Source organism: Dermacentor albipictus, chromosome 4, assembly GCF_038994185.2.
Source record: "Dermacentor albipictus isolate Rhodes 1998 colony chromosome 4, USDA_Dalb.pri_finalv2, whole genome shotgun sequence".
Classification (NCBI taxonomy): domain Eukaryota; kingdom Metazoa; phylum Arthropoda; class Arachnida; order Ixodida; family Ixodidae; genus Dermacentor; species Dermacentor albipictus.
The window spans coordinates 30041337-30058179 of NC_091824.1; the positions used below are offsets into that span (position 1 = coordinate 30041337).

General features: G+C 45.6%; 1 protein-coding gene across 1 annotated transcript; it reads left to right on the forward strand.

Annotated features, from left to right (window-relative positions):
* Positions 1-12274: 12274 nt before the first annotated feature.
* Positions 12275-16487, forward strand: LOC135900213 (shematrin-like protein 1). Its single transcript, XM_065429647.2, has 2 exons — positions 12275-12430; positions 15665-16487. The coding sequence occupies exons 1-2, from the start codon at positions 12419-12421 to the stop codon at positions 16262-16264; spliced, it is 612 nt and encodes a 203-aa protein (XP_065285719.2). The 5' UTR covers positions 12275-12418; the 3' UTR covers positions 16265-16487.
* The last annotated feature ends 356 nt before the right edge of the window (positions 16488-16843 follow it).

The window sequence follows — 16843 nt, forward strand, 5'->3', positions numbered from 1 at the left end:
AAGAAGAGAAAAAAGTTTGCTTTCGGCTTGCACGAAAGTAATAAACACTATTCAAAGCGAAAATTACCATAAAACCACGGTCTTTAAATCAACCGGCGTAATATTTAAGGTATCCCTACTGAAAAATCCATATGCCCCATAACTACCATATCCAATAATGCGATATGAAACATATAGGATCCCATATAAAAACCCGTTTTTCCTATATGTCATATGATGTTATCGGATATAGGAGTTATGGGGAATAGGGGGTTTTTTCAGTAGGGATGGATTATTAATCAAGGATAACGTCATAACATTTAATGAAACGTACTAGTTGTAAATATAAGAAATACGCTCCATCTCTTAAAGCAATTTGTTAAGCTTTTTCAAGTAATGTGATATGTTTTGCAGGGTATCTACAGTCAAAATGCATTTTTTCACGTCAGTGAATATACCCATAATTGCACGTTGTGTCATATATCATATGGTAAAATTTTTGTTTGTGAATCTGCAACCAAGCGCTTCTTCAGAAAGCGTGCTTGGTTAACGCATATGTGGCCTAAACTAAGTCCTGTGTAATTTTTACGCACGAAAATAATACTGCATGCAGTAAGTGGATATTACGGAACATTGCGCCACGTATAAGTAATTAATACAGCTTTCAATACGATGTTTCTCATAAATACAACGCTCTTTTAGGCCTAGCTATTTTTCTTCCAACTGTGCCGTATTGAGCATGGCGGCAGCAATCCCGCCAACATGCTGAGCAGTCCTTTTTGCCTCATGCTACATGTTAGCAGATACATGCCGACTCATGTTTATCTATCTGCCAATCACTATTTACTGCTGCTCGCCTGCCCGTTGTGTGTTAATTGTCTTTCGAGTTGCATTAATCCATTCAGTAGAAATTTTCTGGTTTGCGAAGCTGTGGAAGGAAATCCAGGTACCTCAGGAAAATAAGTTTCGTTAGAACTGCTAAATGGCAAAGCAAAATCTACTGAACTATACAGGACGTACAAGACGATGGGCAACACGGGAACAAGGGGAGAGCAGCAGCGCGATTGGAGATATTTTGTTCGATACGCGTTCTGTTCAGTTGCTGCAACGTCACAAAGTTGCAGTATGCAAAATTTGTGACAGCGGGGCGGAGAGAGCAGCCAATCAGGAAGCGGTCACCTCCCCGGAAGTTTACCTCCGTCGTTTGTCGTCTGCTTGCAAACAGTATACTACAAAGCCATATGTTTCTCGTCTTCCAATTGAATGAAATCTTTGTCTAAAAAAACGTATTTTTTCTTCTCAAGCCCAAACACGTTTTCAAATAGCAGTACGTGTGACTACTGCAATTTATAACTATTAGGTTCTTTGCGTCGTCCCTAGGTGGTGTCGCGCACAGCGAGAAGGAAAAAGAAAAAAAAACGACGGGAAGAGTGGCGCACTTTTCAAGAGGCAGCCACAACATCCCAGTGGCTCGCTGGCACCGATGATGTTGTCGATTTCTCTGTACAACCAACGAATTGTCGATTTCTCTGTACCAACCAACGAATGTTTCGAGAAACAAAAACGACGCCGGAATTCACTTTCTGCCATTTCTTCAAACGCGTTTCGCACCCCCACCCACTCTCCTCCTTCCTCTAGAAACGCCAGCGAAACAACCGAAGCTTCCAACGGAAGCACCATTTTCTAGAATTAAACTATGGATCGGATTCAAACGTGCCATCCGTGCCATTCTGCAGCCGAAAAGGCCGCCTGTTGGATCCAATCCAATCCACCAGACGCGCCATGCGAAGCCGTATGATCGCTCCAAACTTCTCAACTCCCGTCGCGTTCGGACGAAATGCTCGGTGGGCGGATGATTGACAGGAGCGTGTCGTCATTTTGACGTCACCAAAAACGGGGCGGCGCCCCGCGGCAGGCGACGTCGGCGCGGAGTAGGCCAATCGCGCGCGCCGGTAACCGAACGAACGCGCCGAACAACCATCTCCGATCGCACCTCAGGAGCCAACGTTTCGACAAGTGGACTTGTCTTTTTCAAGCCGACATATGAGGACCATACGTCGCCTTGAAGAAGACAAGTCCTCTTGTCGAAACGCTGGCTCCTGCTCTCACCTTGTTCTAGTGTTGCTCATCGTCGTCAATTTCCATTTGCCGCATTACCCGCGTTTGCACAGGACGTACAAGTGACAGAAAAAGAAATGCAAAGGAATCTATCCAAGTTAGCAGAAATAACTGAGGACAATCAGCGATGGTTGGGTCGTATAAACATGCTAAACACTATCGTACATAGTATAGAAGCAACAATAACAAACTACGAGAGAAAATTCGCGAATATTGTAAAACGGGTTGATGACCTAGAAAAGTGAGGCAGGAGAAATTGCTTAATATGTTATTGCTTACGTAAGCAGAAAGTTGAGACGACGGAAGAACTAGAACAAAAACTAAAAGACGACCTGTTTAAGCAAAAACTAACCACACACCTAACTGGCATCCAGAAGCGTCCGAGACTCTGAAGAAAAAGTGAAAATAAACCCGTCAGTTGAAGCTAACATTGCTAGACTACAACGAAAAAAATCCTTGTTCACATAAACCAAAAGGTTGTCGCTATCTGTAAACTTTTCTGCGAGGGTACGTGGCATACGCATGCTTTCGTACGATAGTTCAGTAGACGAAATCCAGAAAAGTATGAAGGTAAAGTTGTTTTATGATACGCTGAGTATTGACGGTGCTTGTTTGGCTGAGACGCTGATAAAAACTCCCGTTATAAGCTCAAGAAATCAGGCAATCAAAATTGACGGCGTAGGCACAAGCCTGGGCCTTTAGGAATACTTAATATGAAGTGTAGGTGTGTTATGAACAAGCGTACTGATTTAGAGGTGATTCTTCTGTAATATAATCCACATATTGTGGTTTTAACGGTGACATGGCTTAGTAAGGAAATATATGATAGTGAGTTCATTACGATTGGCAACAGTGCATTTAGGAAAGGTAAGGGTAGCAAGGGTGGTGGTGTGATCATTCCTTTTAAGGATGCCATTGAAATAGTGAAAATGTCAAGTGTAATAGACGTTGAGTGTATTTTTTTCCAGGCCTACCATGAAAATGTCTAATATATTTGAGTTTCACTGTGCATACCTCCTAGCTTCCATATTAATGTCTTAGATTATGTGAAAACTGATGACCGCGTTATCCTTTCAGGAGATAGTTTCTCAATCAACATTTGATAAATTAATATCTCCTGAAAGGATAACGCGGTCATCAGTTTTCACATAATCTAAGACATTAATATGGAAGCTAGGAGGTATGCACAGTGAAACATAGTTTCTCAATCAACATTTGATAAATTAATATGTCGCTCAAAAGTGATAATGACATTTTAGGTGAGGTCATGCTAGGCATTGTCTTTTCGTATAACTTATTGCGGTAAGCAGGAACGTGCACTAGAATTCAGGGAAACTCTAAAACAATTTTGGTCCACTTCTTTGTAAGGGGAGCCATAGCTAGTCAAACTAGATGCGACCTATTTCCCGGTATATCAGATCTCGAGGCTGTATTAATAAAAATAAATAATGTAAATATGAAAGATAACTGTGATACCGTCATTTCTCGTACTTTCTCTCATGCGCATGATGTCTCGATTGAAGAGATGCTTTCATTTCATTTGGATGCATTTTCGGAAAATACAGTAGGCTACAGTACAGTACAGTAGAGCTATGGATAGTAGTACAGTAGAGCTATGGGATAGTACAGTAGAGCTACAGTAGCTAATAAAGTAGAGCTATGGGATAGTGAAGTGTTCGACGAAAACTCGTCTGGCGAGGAAACATATTGGTACCAAAAACAGGCACTCGCCAAAAATAAAATAAAAATAAAGAACAGATGTTTCGGGCCCCGTACGGGTCCCTTCATCACAATCAAGGTGTAAGCATGGGCGCGCGGCTATTTATGGGTGAGGTGGCGCAGCGTTCGGGTGTATATCTCGGAAAGATTACCCCCGCGTCCTGTTTATCGTGTGTTCAGTTGATTGGATGTAAAATTATTCTAAAAGCAAACGGGCAGATAAGTGCTTCTCTTTTGCGATGATGGCTGCCGAGTCCCAATCAATGATGTGTCCGGCTAGTTCGTGATGTTCCGCCAGGGCGTTCACGGTGGTGTGGCCCTTGGTGGAAATTTTGAACAGCTTCCTATTTGTCTACTTTTCATTTGTCACAGTAATTGTATGGCTCTTTTGTTTCCTAGCTCGATAGTGCGCCGGACATACCTATTACCTGTGCGTTTTAGTGTGCCATGCTGTGTCATCGTTATCTGCGCTATGTCTCTCTGTCTCTCTCTGATGGCCTTTTCGTTCAGCGCCTAACTTAGGCGCAGGGTCAGGCCAGATGACAAAGCTTTGCTGGCTCACCGTCGACCTTCCTCGCAATTGATTTATCTGTTTTCACACACACACACACACACACACACGCACACACACACACGCACACACACACACGCACACACACACACACACGCACAAACACACACGCACACGCACACGCACACACACACATCCGTTGACAGAAGTTGTAGCCCATACAAAGTCTTCAAAGCTTGCGCAAACACCTTCGAGAATACCGATGGGCCAAATGTGAGCCAACCGTCACGTACGGTAAGGCCTTAGATATAATCACCACTCATTCACCACTACGCACGTAGCCATATATCCGTTCCGCAGATGAACCAATATTGAGCAACATGACGAGCGAATCGGCGACATTGTGCAACAACACCGAGGTGCACAGTTTACATAAGCCTGCAATTAAGTCGCAAGCAGAGAAAAGGTGGGTGCAGTGAGGATATGGCTCCACTCACGAGGATCACAATATGGAGTCGTAAAACTGAGTACGTTGCGCGCACCGTAGTGCTGTGTACATGCGAGCTCGACATTTATTTATTTATTTATTTATTTATTTATTTATTTATTTATTTATTTATTTATTTATTTATTTATTTATTTATTTAGCTAATTATTTAGTTATTTATTTAGTTATTTATTTATTTCTAACTTATGCATTGCGTCATACGTACTTGCAGAACTCGACAAGAGCGGAATGAAATGCGCACGCTGCCAGCGTGTACGCTCGAACCTGCGCCCGTATTTAAAAAAAAAATTGTTCCTACGCTAAAACCTCCCACGTGCCAGCCAGTCGTAACGTTGACATTAATATTCTAAAAGGTGGTGAGCCTACGGCAAAGAACAGTCACGAACCAAAATCTCTGAAACGGGCCACTAGGCTCGAATTCGCAAAGCCTTTTGTTCGTAAAGGCTCTTTGCAATGGACCGGCCGCCTTCGATAATGATGTGTCCAGCATAAGTATATGGCTGGCGTGTGGTTTTCTGAACAGTTCTTGCGTAAGAACATTTTCCAGAATAAGAGCTATTAGCTCGTGTTAATAAAACGGTCTTAAGATAACATTGTTCGTTATAGAAAATTTAGGCGAGTCCTGGTTCCGGGTCGTTCACGTGTATTGCATCATTTTAACGATGCTTAACAATGCTAACAGAATGCTAGGATACTTCCGTCATAACTTCTCGCGAGCGTGGTCTTCACTGAAACTTGTAGTGCACGCTACACTGGTTCACTCGAGACTTGAACACGCTGCTTCAGCATCCATAGAACCCATATAATAACAATTTAATCTACTCGTGAGAAGTAGTTCAAAATAGCTTTGTTCACTTCATCCTCGATAATTACAACAGAACAGCTAGCATAACTGACACGATAAAAAAGTATTGATTCGGAATTCCTAGTTTCCAGTGGCAAATCACGCTGTCTGAGTGTTTTTCACGCACTATTTCATCATCTCCTGTTAAGAAATTAGCTTGTTTCGTTTCAACAAGATTAGACAACTCTCATAAAGTTGGTAATTAGGCGTGCAAAACTAACGCTTTCTTTCATACGGTCATTCATGCCCTGGAATTCTTAAGAGTGAAATTACCTTCTCGCCGAGACAGTAACTATCGAGGACTATCATCTTTTCGAAAACCCACTAGACAAACTTGTATAAAAAACATGTGGGCTCATGTACTGTTAGTTTTTGCCTCGTTACCTTTTTGTTACTTTGAACCACACCCCTCTCTAATTATCATGGTCCTGAGATGACAATAAATAAATAAAGTTATAATTAGCTAAGGTGGCCGACCAATGGCAAAGAGTGCTTACAAAGAAAAAAAGCTTTGTGAATATGGCCCCTGACCCTTGAGACCTATAGCATACCCACAGCCTCAAGTGCTGCACTCATCGTTTTCGAGTCTTCTTCAAGACAAGTGTAGGCATCTCGTCTTCAGAAAAGGGGGGTGTGGAAGCCGACCTGCAACCTGCAGATCTATTTCACGGAGGCTACTAGCTTACTTTATGCACGTGGGCCGTCCCGACGTCTCCTATACGCGCTGTCGTCACACGTGCCTCGGCCTTTCGCAAAGTATACTTGCGAGCAGCGTACTGATGTCCTCTGGAACCCTCGGCTTTTGGCAGGCTGCCTTCACCCATATGTTCGCTATCATGATTGAGCAATTCCCGCGTTTGCGACCTCTTCTAATGCAAACTGTCCTGTGAAAAACAAAATACTGGCTCAGTTGATTTTCTATTTCTACGCTCTAACTACAGCCAGAACCTCGTATATTGCTTAAAGTAGTTCACAAATGTAAACTGCTTCAGTGGCCTGTACTTGAGGTCAAGCTTCCGAAACGACGAATTTTAGCTTTCGTTTATAATCGCTAACGCTACGCCCGCTCAGCCCGTAAGCGAAGAAAGGAACGTTTAGTGCAGCCGTGAAGGTCCTCGACACCCTGACTGAGATCTAAAACCGCTAATTACGCGGTTCCGCTCTAGCGAGACTTCGCCTACTTGTCATCGCGTCCTCGCCGCTTGAAGAACCTGCAATTACAGAAGAAGCTGATTGACTCCCGGAACCGGCGGCGTCCTTGTATGTTCGCACTAATATACCCCGTTCACTCCGATAAGAGATACATGTAACAACCTCACGCCCAATCACGATGTTTCGTAGGCACGTGTCCTTTCCTACGAAACAGTTTGCCCAATCCGAACCCAATCGATGGATTCTTTTGTATTGCCCAAGTTGCACTTTTTTTTCTGTGTGTGTGTGTGTGTGTGTGTGTAATGGTTATGCAATGCAGGACGTGCTCGCAAAGGCTCACTTTGGGCAGGTATCGTTTCCCCAACTGCTCCCGCTGTTCCCCGAGGTTTGCGCCGAGATGGTCGCCATGCACACATATCGAAGATCGCATCGCTCGATCGTGACCACCGCCGGCGCTATAGTGGCCGACCTGCTTGACCCCTCCCACCCACTCGCACCGAGGGACCCTCGCCGAGGCCGAGCCTAATATCTTCGCCGCCTTTCGTGGTCCGGCGAGGAGCGCGCGTTCGCTGTGGGCCGGAATCATCTGGAACCGGCCATTCGTTCGCCGTGTATAACAGAGTGTCCGCTCGTGCTCGCGCTGTGCATACAACGTCTGCACTGCGCGCGAAATGGGCGCTTTGAATGCGCGTGGTCGTGTTTGCCTAACAACTTTGGCCCTGACGCTAACTGCCGGCGTGCAGCTACAGGCAATTCGATGCAGCGCCCCTAAGCCTCGAGGCGCACGCCAATCTTCTCGTTTGCGAAGCCACTGTCTTCGAGAGTTGACTTCAGTGGAGGAAAGCGCCGCAACCACACAGAAAGCAGTACCAAACCTGAGATAGTAGCCACTCGAAGTGCTTCCGGACCAACGGTGTTTTCTTTAACGTTTTATACGCATACCGGCGAGCTCAAAGCATCGTTCTTCTACACAGAACAGCGCAGCAGACGAGGCAGGACACGCGTACGCATGCGACAGAGACACTCGTGTCCTCTATCGAAATTGTGACTTTCATGATGATGTAACCAGCGCAGGAAGGGAGACAGAACACAAGAAAGGTGACAGAAAGGCGCTGGTTACATCATCATGGAATACCAACTAGTCCGGTCTCACAACTTGTGTGTCACTTTCATCCGGGATATTCCGTTGCGTTCTCTAGGAGAACTGAAAATTTCCTACGTCACGCCCACACCTAATTCCAGTTACGCCAAATTTTGTCGCCTTGGAGAGGCGCAGAAATATTGGCAACATGGTGTAACCGCTTCACATCAACCTAATTCTTCCCAATAGTGCTTGAGAAAAGACTCAGAGGTATTTTAGCATGCACCATGACACTGGAACAAAACGTAGTCACAAGAAAACGAACTCTAATGCTAATTTCCCTTTCCACATTCGGCTCTGTGTATGGCGATGGGGTGAATCTATAATAGAGGCTGAACTCTGGTGGAGCGGGGGCATTGTTACCACCCCGCTATATTTACGGTCACGCAGCTTGGCTTTCAGCGCGTATTCAAACGTACGACGCTTTCCTTTCGTTTTAAATAATTCTGTCTCATGTTTCACGCCAGCGTGATAACACGTGCGTTCTTGGTCAAAAAGTTCTTGGACCGCGACGCTGACGACAAGCTGTTTAATGGAGCTGCGGGGGTGTGTCATAGGTTACACTGCTATGCCGGGGGGGGGGGGGGGGGGGGGGCGGGGACAAAAATAACTCTGATATATAACAGCCATCGAGTAGCTCGAGAATGTCAGGGGCGACGCCGAGAACGCACCAAACAGCGGCGGCCTGTACTACCATATTCCTCTGGGACGAATACAGGACGACTCGCAGCCTCGGTGGTGCTGCACGAATAGCAGTGCGCTCCCTTCGTCCAGTGATTGTGGAACGCTACAGCACGAACGCGAGATGAGCTTCGAACAGAATTTAGCGGCGGGAAACCTTGAGTTTGCCGTACGTGATATGCGAAAGTCATCTCCGGCGCGCTTCTCTGGCCTTCGTCGAGGTTTCCGTGTGACAGGGGTTGACTTATTTCATCGCATTGTCAGCCAGAACCGCTCAGAACGGTACTGTGGACGTGCTTCGCGTTTCTGCCGCTGTCGGCCGACCACCATTTCCCATGCGTGGCCAACATATCTTTTCTTGGCTTTTTTCTTCTATGCTTTGAGTCAATTCATCGCGTAATGATATCTGAACTCTAGTAACTCTTTCACTTCATTTACCTTAAAGAACAGCGGTTGTGGGGGCCCAAGTGTTCGAAGGCTCCCACGCGGTACTAAAAAGACTTCCCACCCTCCCAACCTGTACACGAGGAAAACATCAACAGAAAGGTAGTGCCACACTCAAACAATAAATAATTAAATTCCTCAAGAGCGCGTAAGTATTCCACCGCAGGTTCAAGAAACATGATATTTGCCTTACAGCAGCACAAGTAAATCGGCGCTGTTTTTTTTTTCTTTCCAAATTTCATTTACGAATGCGCGAACCTCGTTTACAAGAGGTGAAGCCCCATTTCAACTGCAGTAGGGTGAGAAATAACCTGCCTCTGAACCAACATTGCAAGCATGCAACCTGGCAACATCAGTGCTGTAGTTATGGTGGCACGATATCAAGCCTGACAGGAAACAATCGGCGTTTGGGATCACCGAATACTTATATTGAGACAAGAAGGTATAAAACGACGACACAGGCATACTAACAAACTTACTATGAATCCCAACCAACGGGCCCAACTTTATTGAGCCCTGACAAACTTATCTCCGGCGTCGTATAAGTAGCGTGCAGTAACCACAGATTCCCTCAAGGATTACTTGGAGGAACTCCGGCGTTGCTGTCTTTAAGAGCGGCAAGCATGACGGTTCACCTATCATGGGAATGATTGTTGTACTATGTGGATGTCTTTTTTAAATTTCATTTACAGAATTCTTGTACCACCATAGTGACATTACTGTAGGGTAAGGGGGAGGTGCACATACAAAGTCGACGTTGCAATAATTCGCAATGAATATGCATTCACTCAGAGTAACATTGCCTTCTGCATATATGAGAATAGCTTGAAAATTTAGCTAGAATAGCAGCTTGGGCTCGTTGGTTTTCCATCCTGGTGTTAACAGCGCAAAACGTAGACGATACGATACGAGAAGACCACACCACGGCGCTTGTGGTATCGTCTTCACGTCTCATGGCCCGTCTATGTTCTGCCCTGCTAACACCAGGTCGGAAATTTAGGTCAATAAATCGAGATGAAGCATAGTGAATAAAGCCACAAGAATGTCTGAAGCCAGAAGCCCGAAGATCAGACTGATTCGTATACTAACTTCCATTCCCCGCAGAAACTGAGTGATAGCAACCCCAAAGTAGTGCCTCTAGTAATTCATGTACGAGTCTCTATGGCGCTAGCCGCTTGCTCAACTGGCGGCAGTCTATCAGATACCATCCAACAAGCATTCTGCCAGTTGGGTGAAGGGAACCACAGCCACCGAGCGCTCAAAATGTGGCGGATGCTTCTGGTAAGGTGCGTTAGGAATGGGTGTGGTTACTTTAGGCACGGACCCTGCATGGTGCTGATGGGGGCGTGTTAATGCCAGCTCCGGGTGACCGCGTTTCATAAAAAGTGCAGACAACACCAGATTTTAACCCCCTTCATTCGCCCAGCTGCATTTCGTGTCAAGATCCTAACCTGTCCAATATTATATGTTGGAATAAATTGAAGGTTCAGAGAATGGAAATCAATTCAGTGGAAATCCGCAGGGTAGAGAAAGTTTCATGAAAGGGGAAGATTGGGCATCTACTTGGACTGTAGGCCGAAGCTACAAAGGAATCAATACGGGTTTTTCCGACAGAGCCGTTTGGTTTCCATGAATAGCTTAATGCTACAGTCCATGTGTATGCCAATTTTCCCTTACATGTAATTCAAGTTTCAGAGTGAGTATTTTTGACAGTACTAATAGTAAGCACATTCTAAGGGCCAATCGCGTTTCCCTTTCTGGCCATGTGTTATGACAGGATCAGGTCTTAAGTAACATCCTATGCCATCGCTACGAGCTGTATCATGTCCTGAAATATTCACTTCAATGTTTCCTAGCCAGCGTTGGCAGGCAACCACTATCGGAGGAAGCTCTCCTAGGCCCATGGCCTGACTCTGCAACTTCAATGTGGGCAACTAATGTGTTCTTGAAGTTTCTGCAGGACAACGAACTCGACGAGTGGCTCTAGCAAGGCAACTGTCTCATATACATAAGCACTCACCACTTCTCTTATCATCATCATCCATCCCACTACTTTCACTCCCCTTCTCTCTTCCCGAGTGCAGAATATCAGACTAGAGCGCACTAGCTCAGGTTGACCTCTCTGTCTTTCTTGTCAATAAATTCTATTCTCTATCTCTCTCTCTCTCTCTCTCTCTCAGTGTCTCGGCACCTGAAAAATAAAGAGCATTCTAAAGAGCGGTTCATTAACCATGCCTCATTAGCGGCATGGTTAAAGTAGATAGTACGCCCATCCTTTTTGACCGTAAGCTCTGGGTAGGTACAACGCACATGATCGCCGTATTACCATACGAATGAGAAGTAAGCGTGGCACAGCTGAAACTCTCTATAGTTCCAGTCGCACAGTTCAAGACCTGAACACAAGCTTTCTAAGACGCATGTACGTGACTCTATAATTTCTTTTCACTGCTCGTAAGCTTTGCGGGGCTGCATAAATGTTCATACATGTTGAAGCAGGCCTGTTTTCCTCTTATAAGCCGTCAGCGAAGGATGCTGGGGACCATGAAGCCAGAGGTCGCAGTCAAGCGGCCTCGTAGGGTGAACTAGATGTACTGTTATCGCTTTCTGCTGCGATCTCTATTTGTTTATATCAAACAAAGTCAAAGTGACTGCTGCCCCGGCAAACAGTCTGTTGGTACTTCTTTATCGTGACAGGCACTGTCCTTGTTTTCTTAAATGCAACAGCGACAGGCGACGGTAACTGGTTGCCCACGGGACGCAATGAGCGTCAACAAACTATTTACATTGAGGACGCGCCGCATAATCAAGACGTTATCCATCAAAGCGGGGACAATGAGTAAAAGATGCCCAGCTTAACTGCTCCAAAGAATCATCCACCTTGGAATCCCGTACGCCATCCGCATGCATATATACTTTGCGGACACGTCCTGGTCACTTTTGAGAGATTGCGAGGCGCTGATCTCGTGGTCGGCTGGGGCACAGGGCTCAGGGCATGGAGACTGGCCAGGCGGCACCAAGGAAACAACAGCAACCCGTTGCAACCCAATCTGGACAATGAGAGTCCTCTGCCGTCCTTCTCGCCTTCCTCCTCTCGTCAGCGGGCAGATCCGAAGCTGGGCCGGTGGCGTGCCTCGAAAATCGTGCACGCTCACCGTCGCCCAGGTGCGCTTGGGAAAGGGAGCAGGCCGGACACGCTGCGTTATGCGGCCCCGCATAAAAACCTCGAATCCGGACCGTCCGGCACCATAACTCACCGGCTTGGTGTCCGCATCCGCTGGGAAGACCTTCTCTGGAAAAGGAGCACCTAAAGGACTTGACGCTATGAACATGAAGGTGAACACAAACCCCTATTTTCTGTCTGCATTGTTTTTCCGTCTTTTTTTTACACTTCGATTTATTTTTTGCAGTTGATATTTCTGTTTGAGTGCAATGAGTGCAACTTTCTCACACGTTTTTACCGCATGTGAACACTTCATAGTGTACTACCATTGAAGAACTTGGTGAGAGTTTTTACTATTTGTTTTCAAGATGTCCTACGTGAAAAGCCAAGACACTGTGCCTGTTAAACAGTTACTTGAATGTTGCAGTTTATTGTGGGATAGGGTTGAACCTAACTGCTAGCTGAATTTCAATCATTTCGTGACAGTAACCTCATTCCACATTTCTGGAACAACCATAAGCTCCATTGACCTTCGATTCGACAGCTCGGAAAGAAGAGCAGGAAGTCACTCCATTTTTCAGAATTTCTACGTAATTTTTTCGTGCTCGACAGCCGTAAGCGATGGCGTAAGATTGCATTCGCGCATTCCAAGGCTTGTCTGCGTTCCAGTACTCCTCACTTTTCGTTTCGTCGACACCAACTTGCCACATAATAAATATCGTTTCGTTGACACCAACTACATAATAAATATTGCATTTCAGTATTGCCATTAGTATACCTCCAGCTAAAACGAAACTTGTGTGTAGGATATAGCCTGTTTTGCAGGTTTGGGGTACATACCAGCTAAAGCGAAACTTATCTATAGGATATAGTCTGTTTTGAAGGATCGGGATACATGCGTCAGTAGAAATATCGAACGCGCGATGTATCCGAGAACACATTTTCGAGTGACCGCACAAATTTAGACTGCAATTATATATCCCTACAGGCAGGACTCTGTCTTCCTATACATTCCTGTCACCTAGTTCTCATCTGTTTGAAGGTACAGCCGCTTTAATTCTTACACAGGACACGAAAACGCGAACAGTCATAGCCGTCCTATGCAGCGGACGCTGGAGATCACTCCCTTTCTGAGTATGACAAGGTACTTTACTTTTAAAGTCAGAGAGAGAGAGAGAGATGAATAGGACAGGCAGGGAGGTTAACTGGATATCAGTCTCCGGTTTGCTACCCTACACTGGGGTTGGGGGATAGGGGTTAGAAAGAGCACAGAGAGAAAAGCGTTAAAAAAACACGCACACCCACAAAAGGCGTTCCAGTTAAAGACGTTCGCAAAGGCAGGTATAAAAGGTCAGAAAAGAGCGAATGGCTTTGCCGCTGAGGTATCGTCGTCGGAAAACCGAACGGAACACGGCCAGGTTCTCCAGATGGCTCAGTTTGTCCAAAAGCTTCAAGCTACGCTGAGGCCTTTTAACGTCGAAGATGAGCATTGCCAAGCATGGTCCCGCACTGGAAGAGTCCTCTGCCGGAATTTTCTGTGCATAAGCGGTAGTGTTTGTATCATACAATGCGGCCTGAGCACATACACACTGGCCTACTAACTTCTACGACCTCGTCACATCCATCGTAAGGTCCTAGTTCAAAAGCTCAGCATGATCAGGCACCAGCACAGCCGACCATTCGGTCGTTTTCCTAGGTGTCATTCAGTGAATTCAAAAAGTGAAAGTGTTTTCACTGACGAGCTTTTTTTTTCTACTGCAGCAGCCATCCAGACAGTCCCGGATAACTGGTGCAAATATATCTAATTTTGTCTTTTAGGAAGCTATCGTATCCGACAGCTTCACTACGAAGTAATCATAGTCTTATCAAACAGCTCGAGCATGCGGTAGTTGTCTGCAGCACATCCGTCCAAAAGAGGTTTCCGAACGCAGCAACCCACAATTAGAGGCAGCAATCATATATCTCATTTAGACATGCCAGCCCGCTTTCATTACGGGTTCGTAAGCGTAAATGGTTCGTCGAAGCCTATTGCGCAGTTGCGCAGTGGTGAGTTCGAACAGGCTGTGAGCGACGTCCGCTGCGAGGATTGCGAGTGGACGAAGAATGCGAAATTGCGATGGTCCGAGGATAAATTCGAGACGTCCACGTCTCTCTTAACCCATCGCGTCTGTAATTTCAAAATCAATTTCATTCTTCACGTCGTTACGCAAAACTTCTTCGGACCCCTTTCGTAACCACCGTTGCTGATGTCGGCTTTTCCTTATCGACCTGTTGAATAATTTTCGAATAATTAGCTTCCAGATTGCTTACTTGGTGCGTCTTTGACGTGAGGTATACTGCGCGATGCGCTCGATGAATACGCAGGACCACAGACACGACTGGTAGACCACTTGAGCCGGATCCACATTTCCTTACGTCGCCGTTGCCCGCGCTTCTTGCTAAATTTTGTATGAAAGCTCTTGCATCAAGCTGTAAGGGCTGCCGACAGCGATGAAGCGGAGAAAAAGTGTTCATCATTTTCGCAGACTGCCGCCCCTGGCGGAGTGTGTATATTTCGGTGACAGAAGTCTTTGATGACCGAAGGGTTCAAAGAAACCTGTTAATTATTATTGCGACAAATTCACCAGCGCGAGCATACGTTGTCTCCGTATGATAGATAGATAGATAGATAGATAGATAGATAGATAGATAGATAGATAGATAGATAGATAGATAGATAGATAGATAGATAGATAGATAGATAGATAGATAGATAGATAGATAGATAGATAGATAGATAGATGGATGGATGGATGGATAGATAGATAGATAGATAGATAGATAGATAGATAGATAGATAGATAGATAGATAGATAGATAGATGGATGGATGGATGGATGGATGGATAGATAGATAGATAGATAGATAGATAGATAGATAGATAGATAGATAGATAGATAGATAGATAGATAGATAGATAGATAGATAGATAGATAGATGGATGGATGGATGGATAGATAGATAGATAGATAGATAGATAGATAGATAGATAGATAGATAGATAGATAGATAGATAGATAGATAGATAGATAGATAGATAGATAGATAGATAGATAGATAGATAGATAGATAGATAGATAGATAGATAGATAGATAGATAGATAGATAGATAGATATAGATACCATTTTGTATCGAGGATGTAACTCATGGATTTCACCTCATTGTAAGAGCAAATTTATTTACAGGAGCCTAATTTGTCATGATGATGATGATTACGATGACCCAAGGTCTCCTTTCAAACAGAGGGATGACACTTGTCGCCAAGCTGTTCACTGCCGTATGTATACAACCAACCAAGCCAGTCATAAGCAGAACATTTTTTATTTAAATCCCTTCCTCTTTTTTTTTTTTGCACTCACATTCGCAGGTTCTCTTGGCTCTGTCAGCCGTGCTGATTGTGGCGGCAGCCGAACGCGCAGGCTACAATGCCGGTGCGTACAACCCGGCTCTTTACAACACCGGAGCTTATGCCGGTGACTACTACAACCGGGGCTACTACGCTCGCCAAGACCTTGCCGATCAGTACTATGGCAGGGACGGCTACTACGGCGCCTACGCTGGCGGACGCTACACAGCCCCGTACCGATCAGCGTACGGATACGCTCCGGGATACGCACCAAGCTATGGGGTCGGCTCTAACAGGCCATACAGCGGCGCCTACGGCGGCTACTCTGGCTACAGGGGCTACGGAGCGTACGTCTCACATGCAGGGTACACAGGTTACCCAGGTTATTCCGACGGTCGTTACGGGCGTTATCTTTACGGAGGTGCCTACAACCCGTACGGTTCCTACAGAGGTGGCCTTTTTGACGACCGTTACAACCAATACATGCACCATCGAGGCTACAAGGCGGCGACTTACGGTGGAGCCTACGGCCCCTACGAACAGCGCACGTCGCAGGGATACAGCTACGGCTACACTTCGCCTAACAGCCAGGTCTACAGTGCCGCGGGATACCGTGTTTAGAGGCGCTTTACGAAAGGGTAACCGTCTCGAGTTGCGTAACACGACGTCCGGCATTGCTTTCTTAGAGAACGTCGGCAGATGATTTTGGTCGTACTTTTCATTTTTTTTTACATCGTTTCAGCCACAATCTTTTTTTTTTTTGTAATCAGCGAAACGCAAAAGCGAACACATCCTGCGTATGACTGGCGGTGCCCATGCAATAAATTAGTTTTTTACAACATCACCTTGTCGCTTTGTGTTACTAGGCGCTAACACTGAAACTTCTACCCGGGCTGATAAAGCCTTTCGATTTGTAAGAGCTGTTTGTCACTGCAGGCCGCCTTCGCCAACCATCGTTTCATCCTTTATCCCTACGCGGCGTTGTCATGTTTTTTTACGAATAATTACATTACGTGTTTGCGAAAGGCGTCGTGATTCTTCCCCACATTATACTAGAACACAACGAACATTGCCGCCCTCGTCTTTGATGTCACACGTGTAGGCCGACAGCCCATGCGGCTATATGGCGGCGCCAACAATTAGGCGCGCAGGCTCTGTCGTTACTTAGCCTCGTGCAGTTTCGCAGCTGCCGTAGGAAGT